The sequence below is a fragment of the Cheilinus undulatus genome, linkage group 21, assembly GCF_018320785.1.
Source record: "Cheilinus undulatus linkage group 21, ASM1832078v1, whole genome shotgun sequence".
NCBI lineage: Eukaryota > Metazoa > Chordata > Actinopteri > Labriformes > Labridae > Cheilinus > Cheilinus undulatus.
Genome location: NC_054885.1, coordinates 5,560,905 through 5,582,163, shown reverse-complemented (window position 1 = coordinate 5,582,163; position 21,259 = coordinate 5,560,905). Strand labels below are relative to the sequence as shown.

The 21,259-nt window shown below is 39.3% G+C and overlaps 1 protein-coding gene across 1 annotated transcript in view; it reads right to left on the bottom strand.

Annotated features, from left to right (window-relative positions):
- The window catches only part of grb2b (growth factor receptor-bound protein 2b), a 63,672-nt gene that overhangs the window by 13,801 nt on the left and 28,612 nt on the right, over nucleotides 1-21,259 (bottom strand). The window contains exon 3 of the mRNA XM_041778258.1: nucleotides 5,270-5,367. Coding sequence (XP_041634192.1) covers nucleotides 5,270-5,367 — 98 coding nt within the window. The remainder of the gene's footprint in view (nucleotides 1-5,269; nucleotides 5,368-21,259) is intronic.

Sequence of the window (21,259 nt, the reverse complement as noted above, 5' to 3'; positions counted from 1 at the left end):
CATATGTAGACTTGCATTTTAAGGATTTTTTTTAAACATTACTTTGATTAGAGAAGAAATCTCACCAAGTAACAGCGTTTTTATTTTAAATCTAATTCATTGTATGCATATATTTTTACAAAAATGGCCAAAGAATAATATATGAAATCATTTAGAAATAGGCTTGAGTTTTTGGAAGGCATCTTCTGACCCCCTCTCCTTGACCCCAGGAGGAGCACCACTGTCCCAGATCAGTGGTTCCCAACCTTTTTTCCTTTGAGCGCCCCCTTACTTATATCGTAGAAGAGCTGAGACCCCCTAGGGCTAGGGCTGAATGATTCGGGAAAATAATCTAATTGCAAATTTTTCCCTCAGTATTGCAATTGCAAATGATATGTGAATATTTCTTAAGTTCCTTATATTACTTTTTTTTTTTTACCAACAAACACAAGCAATAAATCATTCTATATTACAACCAACACAATATTAGATAAAATTTGACCTGAATAATTTTGAAAAATATCCAATTGTGATGATTTTGACTCATACTGCAAATTGGATAAAAACTGATGTATTGAAGGGAATTATAATTTTTATGTCATTCTCCTATTTCATAAGAAACTTTTACAAAAAAGTAGGATTATTGTAGACTATTCTAAAAAAATGTCTGTGACATTGCAATGCCATTGCCTGGTTGACATGTAATGCATAACATCTCTGCAAGAAAGTTTTAAACAGGTATTTTGACAAAAAATCCAGGTTAAAGAAATACTGCACCTTCTGCAATTTGAAAATAGCAGCAGGCCAAATTACGATTTAATCTAATTTCGATTAATTGTCCACCCCTACCCAGGACCCCATGAAAAGGTAATACACGGATATAAAAAAACAAATGTAATAGTTTTATTGTTCCAATGTAAACAAAATAACCCCACACAAAGGCCTGTTACTAAGCTACTCATAAGTGTTTTATGATGATTTTAGTTAGTATAAGCAAATCTTATTTTGACATCCTGAAAGCAGATGAAGCCTCACACCTCACCTGAAAACTCTGCCACCGCCCAAGGGGGTCCCAGACTCCAGGTTGGGAACCACTGCCCTAGACAACCAACTAAACCTGATGGCACAGTTGTACATCTTGCTAATATTTAGTGCTGATATATATTTACACTGCCAATACCTTCTTCTCATATATCAGCTGTAAATATTGGAAGAAATTCTATCTACCGATACTGATATCATGCATCCGTACTATTTTATATTGCTGAATAAAAAAAAAAAAAAAAACGCAAATTTTCCAAAGTCTTTTTGTAAGCTTTTCATCAAAAACTTGATTTTTCTTCCTCTTGTCCTTCCTCTCTCAAACCCAAACACAGTTTCAGCAGACGGCTCAACGTGAGTCTGGTTTTTCTTGAGATTTGTACCTGGTCAAGGGTTTTTTTCCTGACCACTGTACTTTACTAAATGATGCTTAGCGCTAGGCTCTTGGTGGATTAGTGTCAGGGTTGAACCATGTAGGGTTTTGCAATCTAATATGCTGATATTCCCAAACTCATTTAAACCAGTGCCAACCAGTGTATACATGGTTCTGATGAAGAATCCATAAACTTAATGCTTCCCCAAACAGGGTACATGAGTAGATTCTGCTGATATGTACGGCAGGTATCCTGGCTGGAAATATCAGCAGAAATTCTGAATCTGCAGCTACAGAAAATTAACATCTAAGTGATTATCTGGCAGTACAGACATACTGAAAATATCTTGAATCCCTCTTCAATGAGTGCTGGATCTTTGCTGGGTCTTTTGCACAATACAAAGCATTGATTCAATGTCAAGCACACTTTGTCGGCCTGTGTGTGAAATGTGTTTTATAAATAAAGTGTGACTTGATTACTGTTTTACTGTTTTATTTTCTTTAAAGGTAAAAGGTTTAAACAAAAGAAAAAGCCCAGTGTTATTCAAAATGTTTATGTTGTTTTATCTCTCTGTGTGTAAAATCATTAGACTTTGCAATGTTTTATATAAAACTTTTTTAACACCCCAGGGCCTTCATTATAGAGATAATCAAAGGAGGTTCAGAGTTGCATATGCATAATGTGCAGATAAATATTGATTCTCCATGGCCATAAAAGGCTCCACACTCTTGACTATTGCTGCTACCAACACTGTGACCTCCCTCCTGAAAAAAACAGGAACATCTGATAGCAGCCCTGCAATGATGCAGTAAGGTCAATATTCAATTAAATGTAAGAGGCCTGGAGGACGCTAATAAAGAGAGAGCTAATCTGGCACTGAACGCAGCTCCAAAGGTAATGTCCTCCAAGGATCCTGTCTAGTGTTCTCTAAAGTGGTTTCAACCCACACACACTTCAGCATCACGTACAATCAAGTCTCAGAAGAGTGAGCAGGACACTACAGACCTCTTCAACCTGAGCCGCAGCTGACAGTTCAAATCCCTCAGAATAGATACAGAGGTGAGGGGGAATCGGAACAGATGAAACTCGAGGAACAGCGCCGAGCCATGAAATAAAACTGATGTTATGTTGTTTTTCTTCCTGCTATCAAGAGTGCAATTCTTCAAATAAAAAAGAAAATCATACAGGACAAATGAAGCGTATTTTCATATATATATATCAATTAAAATTTCACTAAAAAAATGTCCTTTTTTATCCACTGAAAATTTTCGGCCGAAAATGGCCCAAATGTGCATTTTCAGTTTTCTGCTGAAAGACTTTTATCACTGAAACAACAAGGCCGAAACACGATGTTGTGATGACGGAAGCAAAAACCGCGGCCAACACGCGCTTGGATCAGTGGTTCTCAGATAGAGGTACGTATACGTGAAGGCACTCCAGGGGGTACGCGAGATTTTAAAATACATGCCGGCTATTTAAGAAAAATAGCGCCTTTCTTTGCACGTCAGGAGTGACACGTTTTTGCAAGTATATTACTACATTCTAAAATCACATTCATGCTGCGAATGCCTGTGGTGTGTTTTCTCTGTCCTCTGACAAAAAATGATATTTTTTGAAGCCGAAGATAAAATGAGGTTTGTCCCTCTCTGTCCTTCACTCCGTGCATAACGCGGCACTTTTATGCACAGCCAGGACGTCAGTGCCGTTTTTTTTTTCACGGTTTCATTCACTGTGCCAGCCAAGTTTGTAAGAGGAGGGACTGACTTTTCATTCATTTTATGTCAAATATGATCAACAAGAGTTATAATATTGCACAGCTGAGGCTCGTGGTGAGAGGAGTTAACTCTCTCCACAGCGCACAGACTGGCTCACCTGTTTCTGTTCCAGACTGTTCAGAGGAGTCATTTAGCTGGTTGATCTGGAGCTTTTATAAGTCGTATGTCTGAGGTCAGAGGAGACTGTGTTGTTAAATATTTCACTAAAGTCCCGTTAGTTTAGAAACAGCTCCAGTTGTGTGAGTTTCGCTCCAACGAGCGCACATAGTGGTGGTGGTTCAGATTTTTAAGGTAGACAGAGGAACAAAAACCTCCTCATCTCCAACACCACCTGATGTTTGATATCTCCTCATATCTGTCTGTATCAGTGCTTGTGTTTTTGCCTCTTTTTTTTAGCCTGGTAGAGAGGAAGACAGGCAGCAGGCAGCCCGACATGTCCACATGAGCGCAAATGCGCTACTTAAATATCCGCAGTAATGTCGCGCTGCGAAATGATGTTGCAGGTGAGGATGCTTGCTTTGACTCACTACAGGTTCTAAATGTAAATATTTTGTGTAAATAATTTGCATAAAAAACTTGCGTATAGAGTGTAAGGACCTTAAGTTTCTAAACTGGAGTTAATATTTTGTATGCTCTTAAATTTAATCACCCTAAAACCCCCTGAGTCTCCCCCATGGCAGGATGGTTTGACCCACACTGGCACATGCCTGTCAATCACTGTATTCACAATCACTCCATTCATAAAAAGGTTTCTGATTTATTTTTTGTGAAGAAATGCTGATTTATAACTAAGTTCATGATTTCAGTTTGGGAAGAGAGAAGTCTTTTTTATAATTTGGTTATTATTTACAGGTTTTTAGTTCTTTCTAACTGTGTTTTTATTTCCAAATTGTTCCAGAGAGATCACTGCAGCCGAGCAGAGTTAAGCCTTTCCAGTCACTCTTTTCATTTGCTACATTAATTTGAATTCCCACATTTAGAGATGAGAAGATGTGCCATGACTTTAGTCATGCATTTTTAATATTTAAAATGTATGAAAAAAAATCTAATATTTGTAATTTGAAAGTGTTTATCAGTTACAAAGTTTGATTAATCAGACGGCTGTCACAGTACACTTTAATGTCTTTCTTTTTGGCCAAAAAGCTTTGCGCTGTTTAGGGGGTACTTGGCTGAAAAAATACTTTACAGGGGGTACATGACTGAAAAAAGGTTGAGAACCACTGATTTAATATATACATGATTGCAGTCAAGTTAAACATTTTATTTTGTAATTTATTTATTTTATATTGTGTATTGTTGAAATGAAGTGCTTAATAAATATTTTACATAATTTTGTAATTGATTTATTCTTTGAAGCATTAATATTAATTTTTGCCATTACAATTGATTTTAGTGAGGTTAGTACACAGTCATAGCCATAAGTGCAATGGTACTAATAATTGGCATAATAATTTTTTTCGGTGTTTCAGTTTTCGGCCTTGGTTTCCTCATTTTCGGGTTTCGGTTTCGGCCAAGAATTTTGCACCCCTAGAAAAAAATGCAAGAACAGTGCTTAAAACCATCAGTCAGAGAGGTGGAGGCAGCGTGATGGTCTGGGGTGTTTTGGAGGTGGAAGGAGCGGAGATTTGTGAAGATTGGAAGGGAACTTGGGAAAGGAAATCTATCACAAGATTTTGCAATGCCATGCCATACCCTGTGGACAGCACTTGCTTGGGGCCAATTTCATCCTACAACAGGATAATGAACCAAAACACACCTCCAAAAGTCTACAAAATATTTAAAGAACAAGCAGCCAACCAGAATTCTGACTGTAATGGAGTGGCCAGCACATTCTTCAAATTAGAACCCTATTGAGCTGTTGTGAGGGCAGCTGCTGTATTTCCTATTCAGACTAATTTCATGAGTTTTTCCATGGAAAACAGGAAAAATTCCAAGTGACCCCAAACTTTTGAGCGACTAAAATCAAAATGCTGGTAGTTCATTTATTTCAGGAATTATCTCAAGAACCCCTGCGGCTTCTACCAGGGCCAAATCTAAGAAACAGCATGAAGTAAACACACATGCTATTACGTAAGAAAAAAATGAAATCCAAATACTTACGGATGGGCCTTCATCTCTATGTAATTCTTGGGGATGAAACCGTCTTTTCCATTTAGCTCTGCCTTGTACCAGTTCTGATCACACTCTTCATTTAATACCTGGTGTAGAGAGAGAAAGAAAAGAAAGAGAGGAATTTTGTTTAGGTTGGTGCCACTTAAAATATAAACAATGGAAAGCAACTGCCTAAATTTAGCCTTAAGCCATTTCCTTTAATTTCCTGTGACTGAGGACGGCGCATGCTCTGCATGTTAGATAAGTGCTCAGTAAATATTGTGACACAGCAGAGATGAGCTGCAGGCAAATACATTTTAACATTTAAAACACTTTTATGAGGTTGAGTGTAATGAGTACAGAGTAAATGTGAATGTGCCACTGAGGTGTTCCACTAAATAATGCAGGTCACATGGCAGGCAGATGGGTGGGTGTTTATGCCTCACAGAACATGATGCACCACCTGCAACAATAAATGTCAGATAGGGTCACCAAGACACCAGAATTCTGATGGTATTTTAATTCATGATTTTACTGATGCTTGTTGGATAAGAGACCAACAAAAAGGACATCCTAGAGTCTAAGAACTGTTTCATTTAGTTATTTTTTCATTTAAAAACTGCACATGAGAAGGAAACACTGAGCAGATATCAACATTTGACATACTGTGAAAAGTAAAAACTAGCAAAAGTAATATTTCTACTTGTTTGGACAACTAAAATGCTCTTAATATCAGTGTTAATCAGGCTCATTCTTGCATGCTTACAGTTGATAAAATTGGCAACATTTCAGAAACATTTCCAGTGCTTGGTCTGTCACCTTTATAACTTAAGGTTGTCAAAATATTCAGTACTTAATTAGATCAAAAAGTAAAACATTGTAGATTTTGCTTTAAAATATGGCTTTAGACCCATTCTTTTTAAACTTTGGTACTTTCTGACACCATGAATAATTCAAGCAAAAGAGACAGCATCATTTTGAGGTATCACGGATATCTAAAGTATCTGAGTACCTAAGACTTTGGAAACCAAAGAGCATATTGGAGATAGATCCAGAAAGAAATTAACCTTCATGCTGCAGCAGCTGGTTCATTTTGAAATTAAGATACCCACGAGTGTTGTTCCATTCATTATTCATTTAAATGTTGGATTTAAAAATAGTCCTCTCCAGCAAATGCCATGGCTCTTAAAACTTGCAGATTATTTGAAAATTAATGAGGAAAAGTGTTTCACAATATCCTTCTTACATTACAGAGAAATTCTGTTGCACTTCTTTGTTTCGCCATCTTTACGTGTATTTCTGAGGAAGAACTGAGCAACAGCCTTCAGTTATGTCATCTCCATTTAAATATAGTTGTATAAAGAAGTCAAAGCTTCTTTGAGCTTCTCAGAGGAAAAGGATGCAACAAAAGTTTCAGAGTACAAGCTGTCACTTCTTGGAGGAGCTTAAAGTAAAGCATGGGGACAAGCATTAGTCTTGCCCGTCTGATGCTGGATCCTGTACTGAGGAATGACTCAGTTTAACTCTGAAATTTTACATGAGTCAACTCTGCTAAAGGCAATTTATTTTACTGTCTTTGATCACTGCTCATCTGAATAATTCATAGAAAGAAAGAAAAAAAAGAATTTTGGCTGAGGCAGACCGGCAATCCTTAATGGAGCATCACCGGGGAGATAACATCAAACAAAAACACTGCTCGGACGCCTCCATGCATATTAGATTCTAACATTTCTCTCCATCCCTCTACTTTCCGGATCACAACTCTGTCTTCCTCACCACTTAATGCATAATTTCCCACAGACCCAGCCCACAACAGCTGTCCAATTGGCCCCCATGTAGTGTGACTGACCTGGGTCTACTTGCTCCAGTGAGCCTGCAGAATGCCAGCTGTCACTGACCTTCCCCAGCTGCTAACCCCACACAAGACCGGCATTACAGGATCAGGGAGTGGCCTTGGACCGCAAACATGAGGTGGTTATAATCAGGAGTGGGGGAGTAGCCGCGAATACATGTGCATGTGTGTAACAAAGTGGACTTAGAGACACTGCTGGCCATGGGAGGAACCATACAGGGTGACTGTGTTTATGCCAGTCAATGTGGCGTTTTTCTGTGCCAAGACACAAACAAAGGGCCCCAGCCTTCAGGCTGCATGTTGACACACCAAACTGACCTTTATGAGCCCCTGCCTACAAAAGCAGACTGACCCAGCTGAGTGCCCACATGCAGCTCTACTCACATTTACACCAGCATCATAACCTTGAGGTGTACAGAGTCTACAGTAATGCTAGCAGCTATGTGCAAGTAGTTCCACCGGTGGCTGGGCTGAACGTCAGCATGCAGCATACTCAAAACTGTTTCTTTAATGATGATCAGCAGTTTTGGCATAGATCAGCGTGGTCAGAACAGTTGGTAAACTCTATTTACCACAGTGTTTCCAACAAATAGACAATACTCAGACGGATGTCCCATGCATATTCAACATCCTTATTTATCTATCTATGATAGATGTAATGCTACAGAAATAAAGAGAGAGAGAGAAGGACCTCTTCTGGTACGCCACTCTAGTAAAAGCAGACACTATAGTAGGACATCTCAGCATAAAACTAAAGCTTCTTATGCTCAGTTTATATGTTGTTCTGCAGCTGCTTGCTGGCAATGCTGTCTGACACTCTTGCTTTAGGATCATTACCTTCTTCAATAAGCCTCAACACTTACAGATCACCTGTTGTCATGACAGAATGTCAAGTCATGCATTTTAGAACGTGGGTAATGTCATTTCAGACTCTTCATAAAATAAACTGCTCAGTCAGGGCCTAGTTTAGTTCAGTGGTAGAACAAGCGCCCCATATACAGAGGCTGCAGTCCTGGGTACTGGTGGCGTGATTTGGTCCTGATCCTAGCCCTGTTTGGTTCATATCTTCCCCACTTCTTTCCCTCCATTAACACTGTTGGTTTTCGGTCCTCTCTGCAAATTAACATCCAAATTCCTGTGCCAAATTCATCACTCAGTGCTTCAGTTATATCAAACTGTTTGACCAGCATTGTGTGCCTGAAATGCTAAAAATATTAAAGGAGTAATCAGTTCTAATTGCCAGTAGTAATTCTGCTGCTGTCTAAGGGATCTGTCTTGAACCAAGTAATGGCTTGCATCCCTATTAAAACTTACTAGAAGAGAGAAAAAAAAACCACAATATAAATGAGGTGAGGGGGAACAATCCGCTGTGACAGAACACAGAATCGTCAACACCATTCCCCCAACACCTACACCACTGTTAAATGTGTCAACTAAAACTATGACTAAAACGTTCATCGACAGGCTTTGTTTCCATGACAAAAACCAGACTAAGACTAACAAAAATAGATCTGTGGTGACTAAAACTGACAAAAACCAAGTTTAGTTTTTGTCAAAATGACTAAAACTACACTATAATGTAATGTAGTTTTTGTCAGACATTCAAATCCATGATATTTCTCCACTGGTAGTAAATCTGTCAAAGCAAAACAATGCATCTGTAGCTATTCTGCCTCTCAGATGTAGAAAGCAGGGATCCCATGTTTGGCAGGGTACATAGAACACACTACCATGACTTGGTACCAGATTTAGGCAAGAAAATGAATGCTAGGACTTACCGTAAAGACTAATTCTGCCTCATTCCTTAAACTTTGAAATGTGTTAATTTGTCCAACCTCAAACTTCAAAGATTTTTGAGGACTGAAGGTTTAAGACAGAAATACATTCAAATATCAGTACTGATATAAGTATCAGCTAAAATTTTATGGTAAATATAAAAATAATATAAATCCAATAATATGCATTCCCAATTTGTATCATACTCGCAAAATTTTGGTTAGGTTCACATCTCCCCTAGATTACACTCAATACCACCTCTTGGAGTGGATTTGGCACATTCCCTGAGCATAGTACACTTTAGGGCTGAATGATTTGCAAAAATAATCTAATTGCAATTTTTCCCCCTATATTGTGATTGTGATTTAATATGCGATTATTGTAAGGTTCCTCATCTTATGTATTTTTCAACAACTTTAAGCAATACATAATTCTATATCATAACCTATATTCAGTCAGGAACACTCATCATACATTTGACCATTTTATTGCAAAATACAGTTTTACTTGAAGAAGAATCTGCTCAAAAGAAGCTCACTGGGTTTGTCAAGCAAATACATTTATGACAATGGATACTGAAAACAATGAAATAATTTTTGAAGCATCTAATCCATAGTAGCCTGAATGTGAGGGTGCAACAAGCTTTACCTTATAAAGGAGGCAGCTGGGGTGGAGGAGGTTAGGCTTTGCCAAGAGCAAGAGAGCTGTGATGGCTGTGGGTGCAGGGAGGCAATAATTGGGATCCGTTGGCTATAAAAAAAATATCTGATTGCAGTTATTTTTGCTCATATTGCAAATTTGTTATCCATTGCTTTACTGAACGGGAATATAATTTTTATGTCTCTTGTTTTGATTAAGAGAAACATACATTAAACACAAAAAGGAAGATTTTTGCAAACCATTCTGTGCATAAAATCTCTGCTGCTGCAAAAAATGAAAGTATTGAACTGGAATTTTGACACCTTCTAAGTTAAAGAAATACTGCAACTTCTGCAATTTGTAAATAACAGCAGGCCGTATTGCGATTTAATCCAATTTGTGATTAATTGCCCAGCACTAGTACACTTGTGTTCATACTGATATCATAAGACAGACTCTGGGGGCAAGTGTACTCTGATCCAGTCTTGAGTCCCTAAAGTGAGCCACACTAAGCCCATCTTAGCGATGGCAAACAGTGAGGCATGTTCTTTTAGAGCCACATGATCTTTTAAATGTTAAAGATAGATTTTCTAAACTTATTAGAAAGTAACTGCAAGTGGAGATTTGAAAAAAGGAGTTCTTGTTCAACACATTGTATGTAAAAATATTCTTTTTATAATATAAAAGCCTGGTGAAAATGCCTGTTTTCTACAAGCTTTTGAAGTGACACTTGACCTAAATGTAAAATGGTCTGTGTGGTGGCTAAAAACTGAGAGTGGCAGACGATGAGAAAAAGCAGAAATAAAATATTCGCTTGGCTTGCAGTTTTGTTAAACCATACAGAGGAGAGACAACCACAGCATTGTGACTGACTGAGCTCTGTGTCTGTGTTCAAAGCAGGGCCAACATTGTGCTTTCCCCCTCTCTCTTTCTTTCTCCTGCTCTCTCTCTGAAGATTTTTTTTTGTCTTTTTAATCTGATTGAGCCACAATAGTTGTAGGAGTTTTCCATTTGAGAGGCTCAGGTCCGGGCCGGGGATTATCTCCCCCACAGCTGCCACAGTAGACTCCCTCTTCCCCCGTCCTCCCCCTCTGTCACACACTAAAATATTATTTTAACTCCACCCACGGACCCATGTGTGACACTGAGCACGGGTAGCCGTCATTCATAAGAGCCATGTCCTTAACATCTAATCCAGTGCGTGTCTGTAAAACCATTATACAATATCATGTTTAAATCCATCTGATAAACAGGGATGATGAACTCCAGTGTTATTCATCATTGTTGAGGATATGGGGTTTTTACAGTACTGATTTATTTAAGAGGATATGGAGAAAGTTTAGCGGCAAACTAGTGTTTAATGGAGAAATGAAAACTTAAAACAGCCTCAAAACTGTAGAAGTGTATCAGCTATACATTTAATAAAAACACTCATGCTCATTCCTTAGTTTTTGTTCAACCATGTTCACAGATTGTCCGTTTAATTTAGCAGTGTTTCAAGTAATGACCAGAAGATTAAACTGTAATTCCTCATTTTCTTTTCGAGCCGGCAAAAACTGATTGTCACAAAGAAAATCCTTTGTTTAACCCAAAGTATGTGCATACAAAAGATGAGTTGTTATTACATAAGGTTCACAAAGAAGAAACCTTTCATTGTCTGACAAAAGATGAAGGTAGAGAGTGAAAGTGACCGTGGGGGCAGAGAAAACCAGATGCTAAATAAACCTCACGTCTGCACAGTCAACACGAGATTGCAGTAAATCAGGAGCAGGGATTACCCCGTAGTGTGAGTTAATCTGAGCATGTAGCCTGATAGAAAGATAGACAAGCCAAAGCTTCATCACAACCTTGGAACCCAGAGCTTGTTTGGTCTGCTGCTGAGTTTAATGAAACTGATAGAGCCCCTTCTGCCGTCTGTTTACAGCGACTGTGACACTGCCAAAAACAGTTTGGTATTCAAATCAGATTACACAAATAATCAGTTACAACTGTGTGGCATGTAAGTGCAAAGTTAGACTGATGAAAAAAGCCAGCTTAGAGGAAACTACTACAACTCGTGACAACAGATAGTCCATCAGTTCCAAAGCATTGCTCTCAAAAAGTTCACATGAAAAAGCTGAATTTAGAAAATAAAATGGAATTATAAAGTGCTGGTTTCCCCTCTCTTCTTCTAGTGTATTATAAATTAGTATATAAAGAATGTTGGTTTTAATACATCCATGGGAAGAATTACCATATAACTTGATTAAACCTCATTTTTTGGTTGTCATCTTTTTTTTATTTCAAAGTTCAGCATCGCTACTCTTCGCTAACTCATTTTCTCCCCCATGTTTCTGAGTTTTCCTGACTTATCTTTGGGTCCCTGAAGCTGTAGGCTGCCCAAACATCCACTGTCTTCACCGGCAGTGCCACATCTTAGGCTACGTTCACACTGCAGTTAAAAGTGATCTGAATCTGATTTTTTGAGACAGTGTGAACAGCGCAAGTCACATTGAATCTGACCTTTTCGCATCAATTCAGGTCACTTTCGTATGTGGTTCTAATTTTTTTTGTACCTAAATGGTTTAGATTATATTTAGGAAAAACCTCGCTGCAGACTGATCGGTGCATCTCATTTGATTGACAAATAGCCCAACAGGCAGAAGCTACGTTTCTGTCAAACAGAATGCTAGCTAGCAAGCTGGCAAGAAGTCTGGCTTAGTGGGTGGGGTGTTAGGTTGATCCAATGTTTGGTTGAGCGCGATTTCAATATGGAAGCCGGCATGGCTTGGCAGTTTGAGTCCGCCTATTGTAAGCAGATCTGCTGTCACACAGGATTTGTCCAATTCTTTCTACAGTCTATTGGTGTAACATCCAACAATGCCATAGTTTTTGCTCATACTTGACCATGAAATCATATCAGAGATTGTTCGAATCGGCCTGAGGCCCTTCACCACGTCTCTCCCCCACTCTTATCCCTGTTTCCGACTCTATCCACTATCCTCCTCTATCAAATAAAGGCACAAAAATGCCCAAAATAAACATAAGAAAAAAAATCTTCTGATAAAACATCTCTTCAGTACTTCAGCGGTTAGGTGTGCTGAATGCCAAAATTAAACTGATAAGCATCTGTAACTGATATGTGGTCATGCCCATATAATTTGAGACTTTGAGGCATCTAATTTTGATGCCTCCTGGGCGACTTCCTGTGGAGGTCTTCCAGGCATGTCCAACTGAGAAGAGACCTCGAAACAGACCCAGAACTCACTGGAGGGATTATATATCCCATCTGGCCTGGGAGCACCTTGGAATCCCTCAGGAGGAACAGGAAAATTTGCAGGGAGAGGAACTTCTTGGTTGACGTGCTTCGCCTGCTGCCATCACGACCCGACCTCGGATAAGCGGAGGAAGATGGATGGCAAGAGTTTGTCAAAAAGGGCCAGTTTCAGCCAATATGGATGTGAAACTAATGCATCTGTGCATCCCTATCAAATATTTTATTCTCTACCATGGAAAATTCAGTTTCTCCATTCAACATTATGACATCTAGGGCTATTCATCTGAATGCAGGGAAACAAGTGTGGTGCTTCGTATTGACAAGTATCTGATGGCAGGGGGTTAAACAGTGCTGCTTCTGTGTTACAAGTTGGAGCATAATCAAGAAAAATTAATATAAGAAACCCTGGTTCCTCTTTCTTTTTCCGTATTGATGCAAGTGATAGGAAAGGAAAACAGAAACAGGGTGTCAGGGCACATTGCTTTATCAGTCACATACAGTTATGACACTACTATAGGAAACTACTGAATTAAGCTGCACCTTGCAAGATCAACTTAACCTTGCACGATCACTTGCTGTTAGGACAAGCTGTTGATTAAGTCTTATTATAATAATGAAAACCTTATGCCTAAATGTACACAGTAAATTACAGTGTTATTTTTTCAGCCAAAGATCATTTTAATGAAAGAGTGCAAGAGTGATTTCATTTGAGTTTCACCTGCAGAGGACCTCTTTATCCATTATGCTGTCATTTCTTGGAGCCTCTTCAAATGCTTGGATCTCCTAAAAAGGTTACGTAACATTTTAAGTTACGCTCTTACTGATATGGTTTCTTGTTTTAGTTGAATTCAGACAGGATTATGCAAACAACTGTTTCCTGTGCCATAATGTGGCCACCCACTGCTGCTCACTCCTTTTCCCTACATCCCACATAATATAATATTAACATCATAAACCTGCAGATCAGGCGCAGCACACACTGAAAAATCAATTTTACTGACAAAATACGGGACCACAGTGAAAAAGGAAGAGTATGAATAATCTCCCTTGTTTATGTGCAGGAACAAATGGAGCAATATGAGAAAACTGACTACAAAAAATTCAATCAAATGTTACAAATCAAGCAATTCTAAATGCTTCAGCAAATCTACGTGCTTGTTTGTGTGCCAACTGTTTTTTGTGTCCTGCAGGACTGGAATCTGATGTCTGGTATTTTTACATCCTGGCAGTAGGAGTGACCCCTGTGGTGGCACCAGATCTCACACGGGGGATGAACTGAATCACCTCTGAGCGGTGCAGTATCTAGGACAGTGTGCATCAAGGTCTATGAGATCAAGCCTCATGAAAAGGCAAGGATGTGTATTAGTGTAATAAGTTTTTCTAATGCTGCACTACACTGACAGATACAGAGATAAATGGAAAATCCTGTGGGTGTGAAAGGGTGGGCTGTGCGACATTAAGACCCAGACAGATCCACTTTTGCTTTGTTTGTCATAACAGCTCTAAAATCTGTCAAAATGAGTTTGACCTCTTTTGCACCCAGCAGGGAGGCTGCAGGCTTGGATCAGCGAGACAGTAAGAGTGATACAGAAAGAAAACAGTGAAAGAGATTACATTGGATTCCAGGAAATTAATGCTGGTAACACTCTTGTAATTAAAATAATGCTTGAGGATGTTACAACACGGGGAGAATCGCTCATAGAGCAGAAACTGTAGTGCTAAACACGCATGACACCACAGACCCAGGGGTATAAACTGAATTTAAACACCAAGATGAAGAGGAGGCTTAACTGTGGCTACACTTCTCTGACTTGAGAGGATAAAGGAACAACACCACCTCTGTTGTAGGCGTTAACACCCTCCATGTTGATTTTTATGTTTCCTGGATCTATAATATGCTCTTATCAAAATAGCTAGAGTACATAACCTGAGCAATATGTTTATATAAGAAGGCGGAAAGGGGAAACAAGGCAGAAAGCTGAGGTGCGAAAGCAAATTAGTGAAGCTAGAGCAAAAACTATATCTTGATATTTTTCAGCTGGTAGACGATAAAATAAACTGTTTCTTTCCTGTTAATGAATAACAAATGGTTGTCACAATAGGTTGTTTGTAGTCATGTGATCCCAATAACAAATGATCACCATATGGGGGGAGGAAGTAAGGGACAGCTGTGAGGAATGAAGACAGTTTATTAAAGCTCTAAATGGGCATGTGTGCTGCAATATTGTCAGAATAGTTCTACATACATTGAGAACGATCCCTACACTTCACAAAAACGTGATTTTCCCCCCAATGTACCGCAGGCAAGAAGCCCAAACACTAATGCTAAAATAATAAATGAATAAAGAAATACACAGTCTTGGCTTCAAGCATCTAGTGTCATCTAGCCAGATGAGGGTACTGAGCTGAGAGTCTAGCTGCACCCTTGCACAAAACGGCTCTTAAATGTGAACCCCTGTGGCTAGCTTCTGCTTGGGTGCTTTCAGACAGACATGGTTCAGAGTGGGAGGACGTTAATCCATGTTACTCAGGCAGAAGTAAACAAAGCATTAGAATAACGGCAGATAAAACTGATTATTTGCAAGCATTTGTTCTGTTACTTCTGAATTCTATCGATACCCGGATTGCAACCAAACATTCTGCCTCCTCAGCAGACCACTTTTTCTCCATTTTCCTCTCATATTCACAACCGTGAATATGACACGCCAACTGATGATGATCTATTTTCTTAGTTCCAGCTGAGTTAGACAAGACAGTTTGAGTCAGAGTTAGACAAGATAAACTGTGTGTAAGCACTGATAGCTTATTTAGTACAGCAGGAGTTAGTTTAAACATTTTTGAATAGACCTGAATGTGTTGCAATTATGACTTTCAGTTGTATAAAGGACATATTATCCACCACCAAACCACCAAAGAAGTGTAAAATCTTGTCTTGTCTCTTGAGATAAATGTCTCGTCACACCCCTACTACTGAACCAAGCCAAAGTGCTTTGTAGGAACAGACCTCACAGGAGAGTTGTCCAACTATGATATAATAATAATAATAATAATAATAATAATGATAATAATAATAATAATAATAATAATAATATCTTGAATTTATATAGCACCTTTCAAGAAACCCAAGGACGCTTTACAGGAACACACAGACATGGACAAACTATGCGAGGGGTAGGATGAGTGTAAGGGGTGGTTTAGTGAAGACTGTAGGCTGTGGTGAACAGGTGGTGCTTGAGACGTTTTCTGAAAATGTCCAGAGATGGAGCGCTATGAATGTCTGCAGGAAGAGTGTTCCAGAGGGTGGGAGTTGCAGTACTGAAGGCTCTGTCTCCATAGGTTCAGAGTTTCGGATATAGTTTCAAACAGATGCCTGCATGATTCGCAGCGCTCATTTTGTGTCTGCAGACTTCAGGGAATTTCATAAACTTCTCCGGTTGACCCGACAGCTTTACAGAACACCGTCAGGCTTCACGATTCAAGTCCTGTTTGGGTGCCCCCCCCCCCCCCCCCCCGCTCTCTCTTTCTTTCTCTGTCTCTCTCTCTTCTGCATGCACGCGTTACACATTGAAATATAAATTATCTAAAATTCAGTGCACTGACGTCTTGATTGCATTGTATTTTTCAAAATGTTTCTCATCCCGAATGATTTGATAAGACTTACATTGACTTGGAATTGACATCAATTAAACAGAAACACCTTATTGCCACAGACAGTGACAGAGACGAAGTAGGTTAAAGTTCATCATCATATTGTCAGGATTCAACAGGTCATAGAAGTAGCTTTATCCCTTAAAATGTGTTCTCCATGTCTGTGGATGGTCTCAAAAGGTCATATTTTTATGGTGGATGAACTCACAAAAAAATGTGCAAAAAAAGCTTCATTTTTACAATGAGATGTGACCTTGCACCTAAATAGGTGCATTTACAGGAGGGAAAAAAGTAAAAAAGGTGATTATATTTGAATTTGATGGGGGGAAAAAGGGGGAAAATGCTCAGCAAATACAGCTAGGTGGCCCACCCAAGTCGATCAGTGGGAAATAATGGAATTCATTCAACACTGCACTCACTATACACACACAACAGCTAGATGAATATAACTATATTTTAATGCAAAATAAACTTATGACAGCCATGGCAGAGACAACAGGAAATCAAACAGGTAAAGGCCAAAGAAGACCGAGAAACAAGTCATTTCCTGAAAAGATAACAAACCCAAACCCACACAGCCAATCCAGATGAGTGTTAAAGTCTAATGAGCAGTCAAAGCGTGATAACTGATGTGGAAGGATAACTCTGGCGTAGCTCCACTCCCCCACTTTCAGCATCGATATGACTCAGGCTGCTCACTGGAGGATCATCTCTACATGAAGATACTGTTTGTCATGGCTTGAAGTCTCAGTGCCATTTATTTGGCAGATCCCTTAATGATCACTGAGTGGAGGAAAAGCAACCAAATGTGTCGTGCAGTAAACAGATGTGACAGCTCTGACAAGTGTGTGCATTCAAGAACAACGGTTGCAGCTACACAACAATAAGAATGCTTCTGTCTGAGGCCAACCCCAGTTATACATGCCAATGTTAAGAAACACACAGAACTACATGAGTAGCACCCTTCCAAATATGTTAACGTCAACTCTGGTATAACTGGGGCTTGGTGTTAAAACTACTGCTAAAAACACTGCACAGCAGACATTACAACAACAGGAACAAGTCTCACATATGAAATAAACACTGGACTATACGCCCACCTCCCACTGCAAATTATTGATTGAGCTGGGAGTTAAAAAAGGGATGCTTAAAAACATTTAACAGAGTGGGCAGCAGAGTGAAGGTGTTAACTAGCCTCCATCATCCTGTAAGGATGATAAAATTGACAAAAATTAGCAACATGACGTCAGTTATATGGGCGTTAAAGGGCAGCTCAGCTAGCAGCCCTCTCACTGAACATCCTGTATTTGCTAAACAAGGTCTGATGGTACTGATTTTTATTCTGAAGCTGCTTTACTTTTTAAAGGTTTTAATGAGCTCGTCAGTTTGATTTCAACAGCCAGAGGCATTTAGTTGATTGTGCCTCACTTAGAGGTGGGGAATAAGACCAGATTATGAAATCGTGGTTCTTTTATTGCTTTGCGGTAAGGGGTCTGCACAGTTCACGTAAGTGCTACAACCCTACACCCCCAAATACAAACCTTTGATGCAACACTCCACCCCTGTCTGTGCAGAACTGAAAGCGCTGCAGATGACGGGAAAGTAGAAAAGACTTGTGGCTCGTATGTTAACTGAATCTGTGGTTTCAAGTTCCATTTCCCTCCTGATTAGTTGTCTCTACCTACTGAAAACTACATACTTTCTAATATGGCTATTTCATAAAGGCATTTATCAGCATGATAAATGGGGACTATTATTGTGGAAATCTTTATCATTGATAAAACCCTTTGAGACCAATGTTGTAGTATACCACATGAGGAGGCACAGGTTATAAAAAGTTAAATAACTTTTAAACCATAGATCATAGCCACTGACTTTTTTGCCTTCTAAAAGCTTGACTTTTTGCTTGTAATTTGATGACACCATCCATGCCTTCATAACCTTTACAGAGGCTTCTCAAGCCAGCCTGGAATTTGGGTGACTTTCCAGAGTCTTTAAAGATTAAATCCATGCCAGTAACTCTTATATTAAACATCTTTAACCATTTTTAATCAATTTTTCGAATGTATCTACCGCTAGTAGGGATGTTACTATAACTGGTATCACTATAAACCGTGGTAAAATTCGAGACGGTTAGTATTACCGTTTCAAATTTTAATTGCCGTTAAAACCTTGTTTGATTACCACACTTTGAAAACACATGGTGATACTGCTCAATTCCTGGAGAAGCCGCAGCGCTCTGTGGCAGTAATGCAACTTCGTGGATGCCAGCTGATGTTAAACACCATAGAAGAAGAAGGAGCAGTGCTTTCTGAGACTCTGGTATGCGTGCGCAGTTTGAAAACATGGCGAGAGAGAGCGCAAGAGAGAGAGCGAGAGAGAGAGAGAGAGAGAGAGATTGTACACAAAGGTACATGAAACAGTGAAAGTGTTCTTTCTGTACCAGTTTTTCTTAGATCTGTAAGACTAGATCTAGTCTTGAGCACTGAATGTAAAGAAAAGTATTCTTGGATCTTATCTACAATTTGCACAAAGTGCAGCTACCTCTTATAGCCATAAAGTGCCATCATTAATGCACATTTGTATGTTTGATGTTAATATTTTATGTTCTGCCAACAAAGTACATTGTGTGTGTTATTTTATTTTATTTTAAAAAAACTTGGTTAAAAGATTTCAGTGTGTGTATAAGTACTTTTTGAACATTTGAGCACATTTCAATAATATCGTGATAATAATGATAACAGTGATAATTTTGGTCACATAACCATTATATGAAATTTTCATATTGTTAGATCCCTAACCGCTAGCAGCTTTTGCTGTCTGCCATACTGTTCTTTTTGTATCCCACAATGCATCAAGACCGGGCTGTTACAACCAATGGCAGGCTGTTCTGTCGTCACGTCATACGTTCTCAAACTGCACATGTATATCCAAGAGGAGATGGCCTAAATAGCTTAGAATGGAGAGAAAAAGACACAGGGAGGCCTTGATGTAGCCCTCTGTGTCTCTGCAGACGGGAACTTCTTCAACTACAGGCTGAAATAAAGCTACACAAAGATGGCCAAGGACTTTTTGTAAGTATTTCACTATTTTGATGACTTTTTGTCGCAGAATGATCATGTTTTTCACTTTTTGGTCTCCAAAAGATGGAAAACGTTTCTGGAAAGAAAATGTCTTAGTCAAAATTTTGAAAATTACTGCAGCTCACATATTCTTAAGCCCAATTTTTCCTGAAAAAAAGAATCTTTAGAGGTTGGCTGTGCACCAGAGGGTTGGTGTTTTAGAAGCTTTATGAGACAATAAGTCCAGTCAAGACAAAATGGTTAAAAATAGCTTAGGGCTCTGAGGGTTATCCAATCTTTGGCAGAATGAAAACCAACCAGCAGCAAGTTACAATTTGTAAGTTACAGTGTTTACAGCAGCACCTTTTAAACTTATTTTGTACTTGAAACAAGCCAATCATCCGATTAAAACCTACCTTCAAGCAGTTGCTTTAGCTCAGATAGTGATGCTAATCACTGTTGTGTTGGGCTCAAGACAAATTGAGTCAATCCATTCCAGCAAACAGCATGTGTCAACCCCAGATGGACTTGAAGTGACAATCTGCAAAGTTTTTCCTGATTGCTGTGCTTTCCTTCACTTTCAATGTAAACACTGACACATACTCTGTCATAAGAAGGAGGTGTGCTGTTTGGTTGGCGAGATATAGGTCCGCCATGCTCCGCACTTAAAAGTCTGAGCAAAACAAGCAGAAGACCAAGGGACTCTTTCCAAGCTGTAGTCTGTCATGCATCACTCTGTTTTTCCTGCCACCGTGGCCGGCAGGTTGAGTTACTGCAGTCATCGTGCCTCGTGTGTGCAGCACAACCACACGTGTTTAAACGGGTAGTGGTGGTATTGCAAAAATCTGTGTTTCAACATGAGTAATACCAATTCACCATCAATATCTATCTTCACCAATGATCGACTTAGGCAGCTAGAAAATAAAGCACAGCTAAAAATTGTAGTTTGACTTCTAGCCCTCCCAGAGGTCCTGTATCTCTTCAAAGAGCATTTCTGGGACCCGAATATAAAAACTGTCAACAGACTGTATCTCTGATCAAAGCTGAGTTAAGAAAAAGAAGAAAGTGAAAGTAAACTTTGGTTTAAATACAGCTGTCAGTGACTTTATGGCACACCAGCAGGGAGTGGTGTGGAGATGAGAAGGAGTGAGACCTAATTACAGCTCAGTGACTCAACACTCTGAGGAAGAGCGGTGAGAAAAGATGCAGACGGAGCAGGAGAAGGAGAGCAAAGAAACAAGGCACAAAGCATGACGGAAGCCAGGGTCGAGAGAGATGAATAGCAAAAGCATGAGAGAGCGGCAGAGGGAGCAAAGGAAGAAGACAGAGGAGCACTTTGAAGAATCACACTCCTTGTGATCAGCTTAGGAAAACTCCTCGGGGCAAATTACACTAAATGAGGGCATTTCTTTTTTCAGGGCAGCCAAACTAGCTATGTTTTATTCTGTGGAGTGCGCTTTCCTCCATCTGCTGTAGCAGGCTAGCTAGATGTCTTTATGTGTGATATATCAACAGTTAACTGAAAGGGAAGCTTGTTTTTTTATTTCCTTAGAGGCCACATCTAACCTGCTCTCAAACAGTCTTCTTCCTCTTTGTTATTTCTCTGAGGATTTCAGGATGGACGTAGAAGATAAACTGAGAATATCAGTGCAGTCACACAAAAGGAAAAGCTTTGGCATCATGCGTTCTGAAAGTGAAATCCTTTGTCAAATTGGTGGTTTATGCACACGTGGGAAAGACGCATGACATTGAGTTAGTCAAAATGA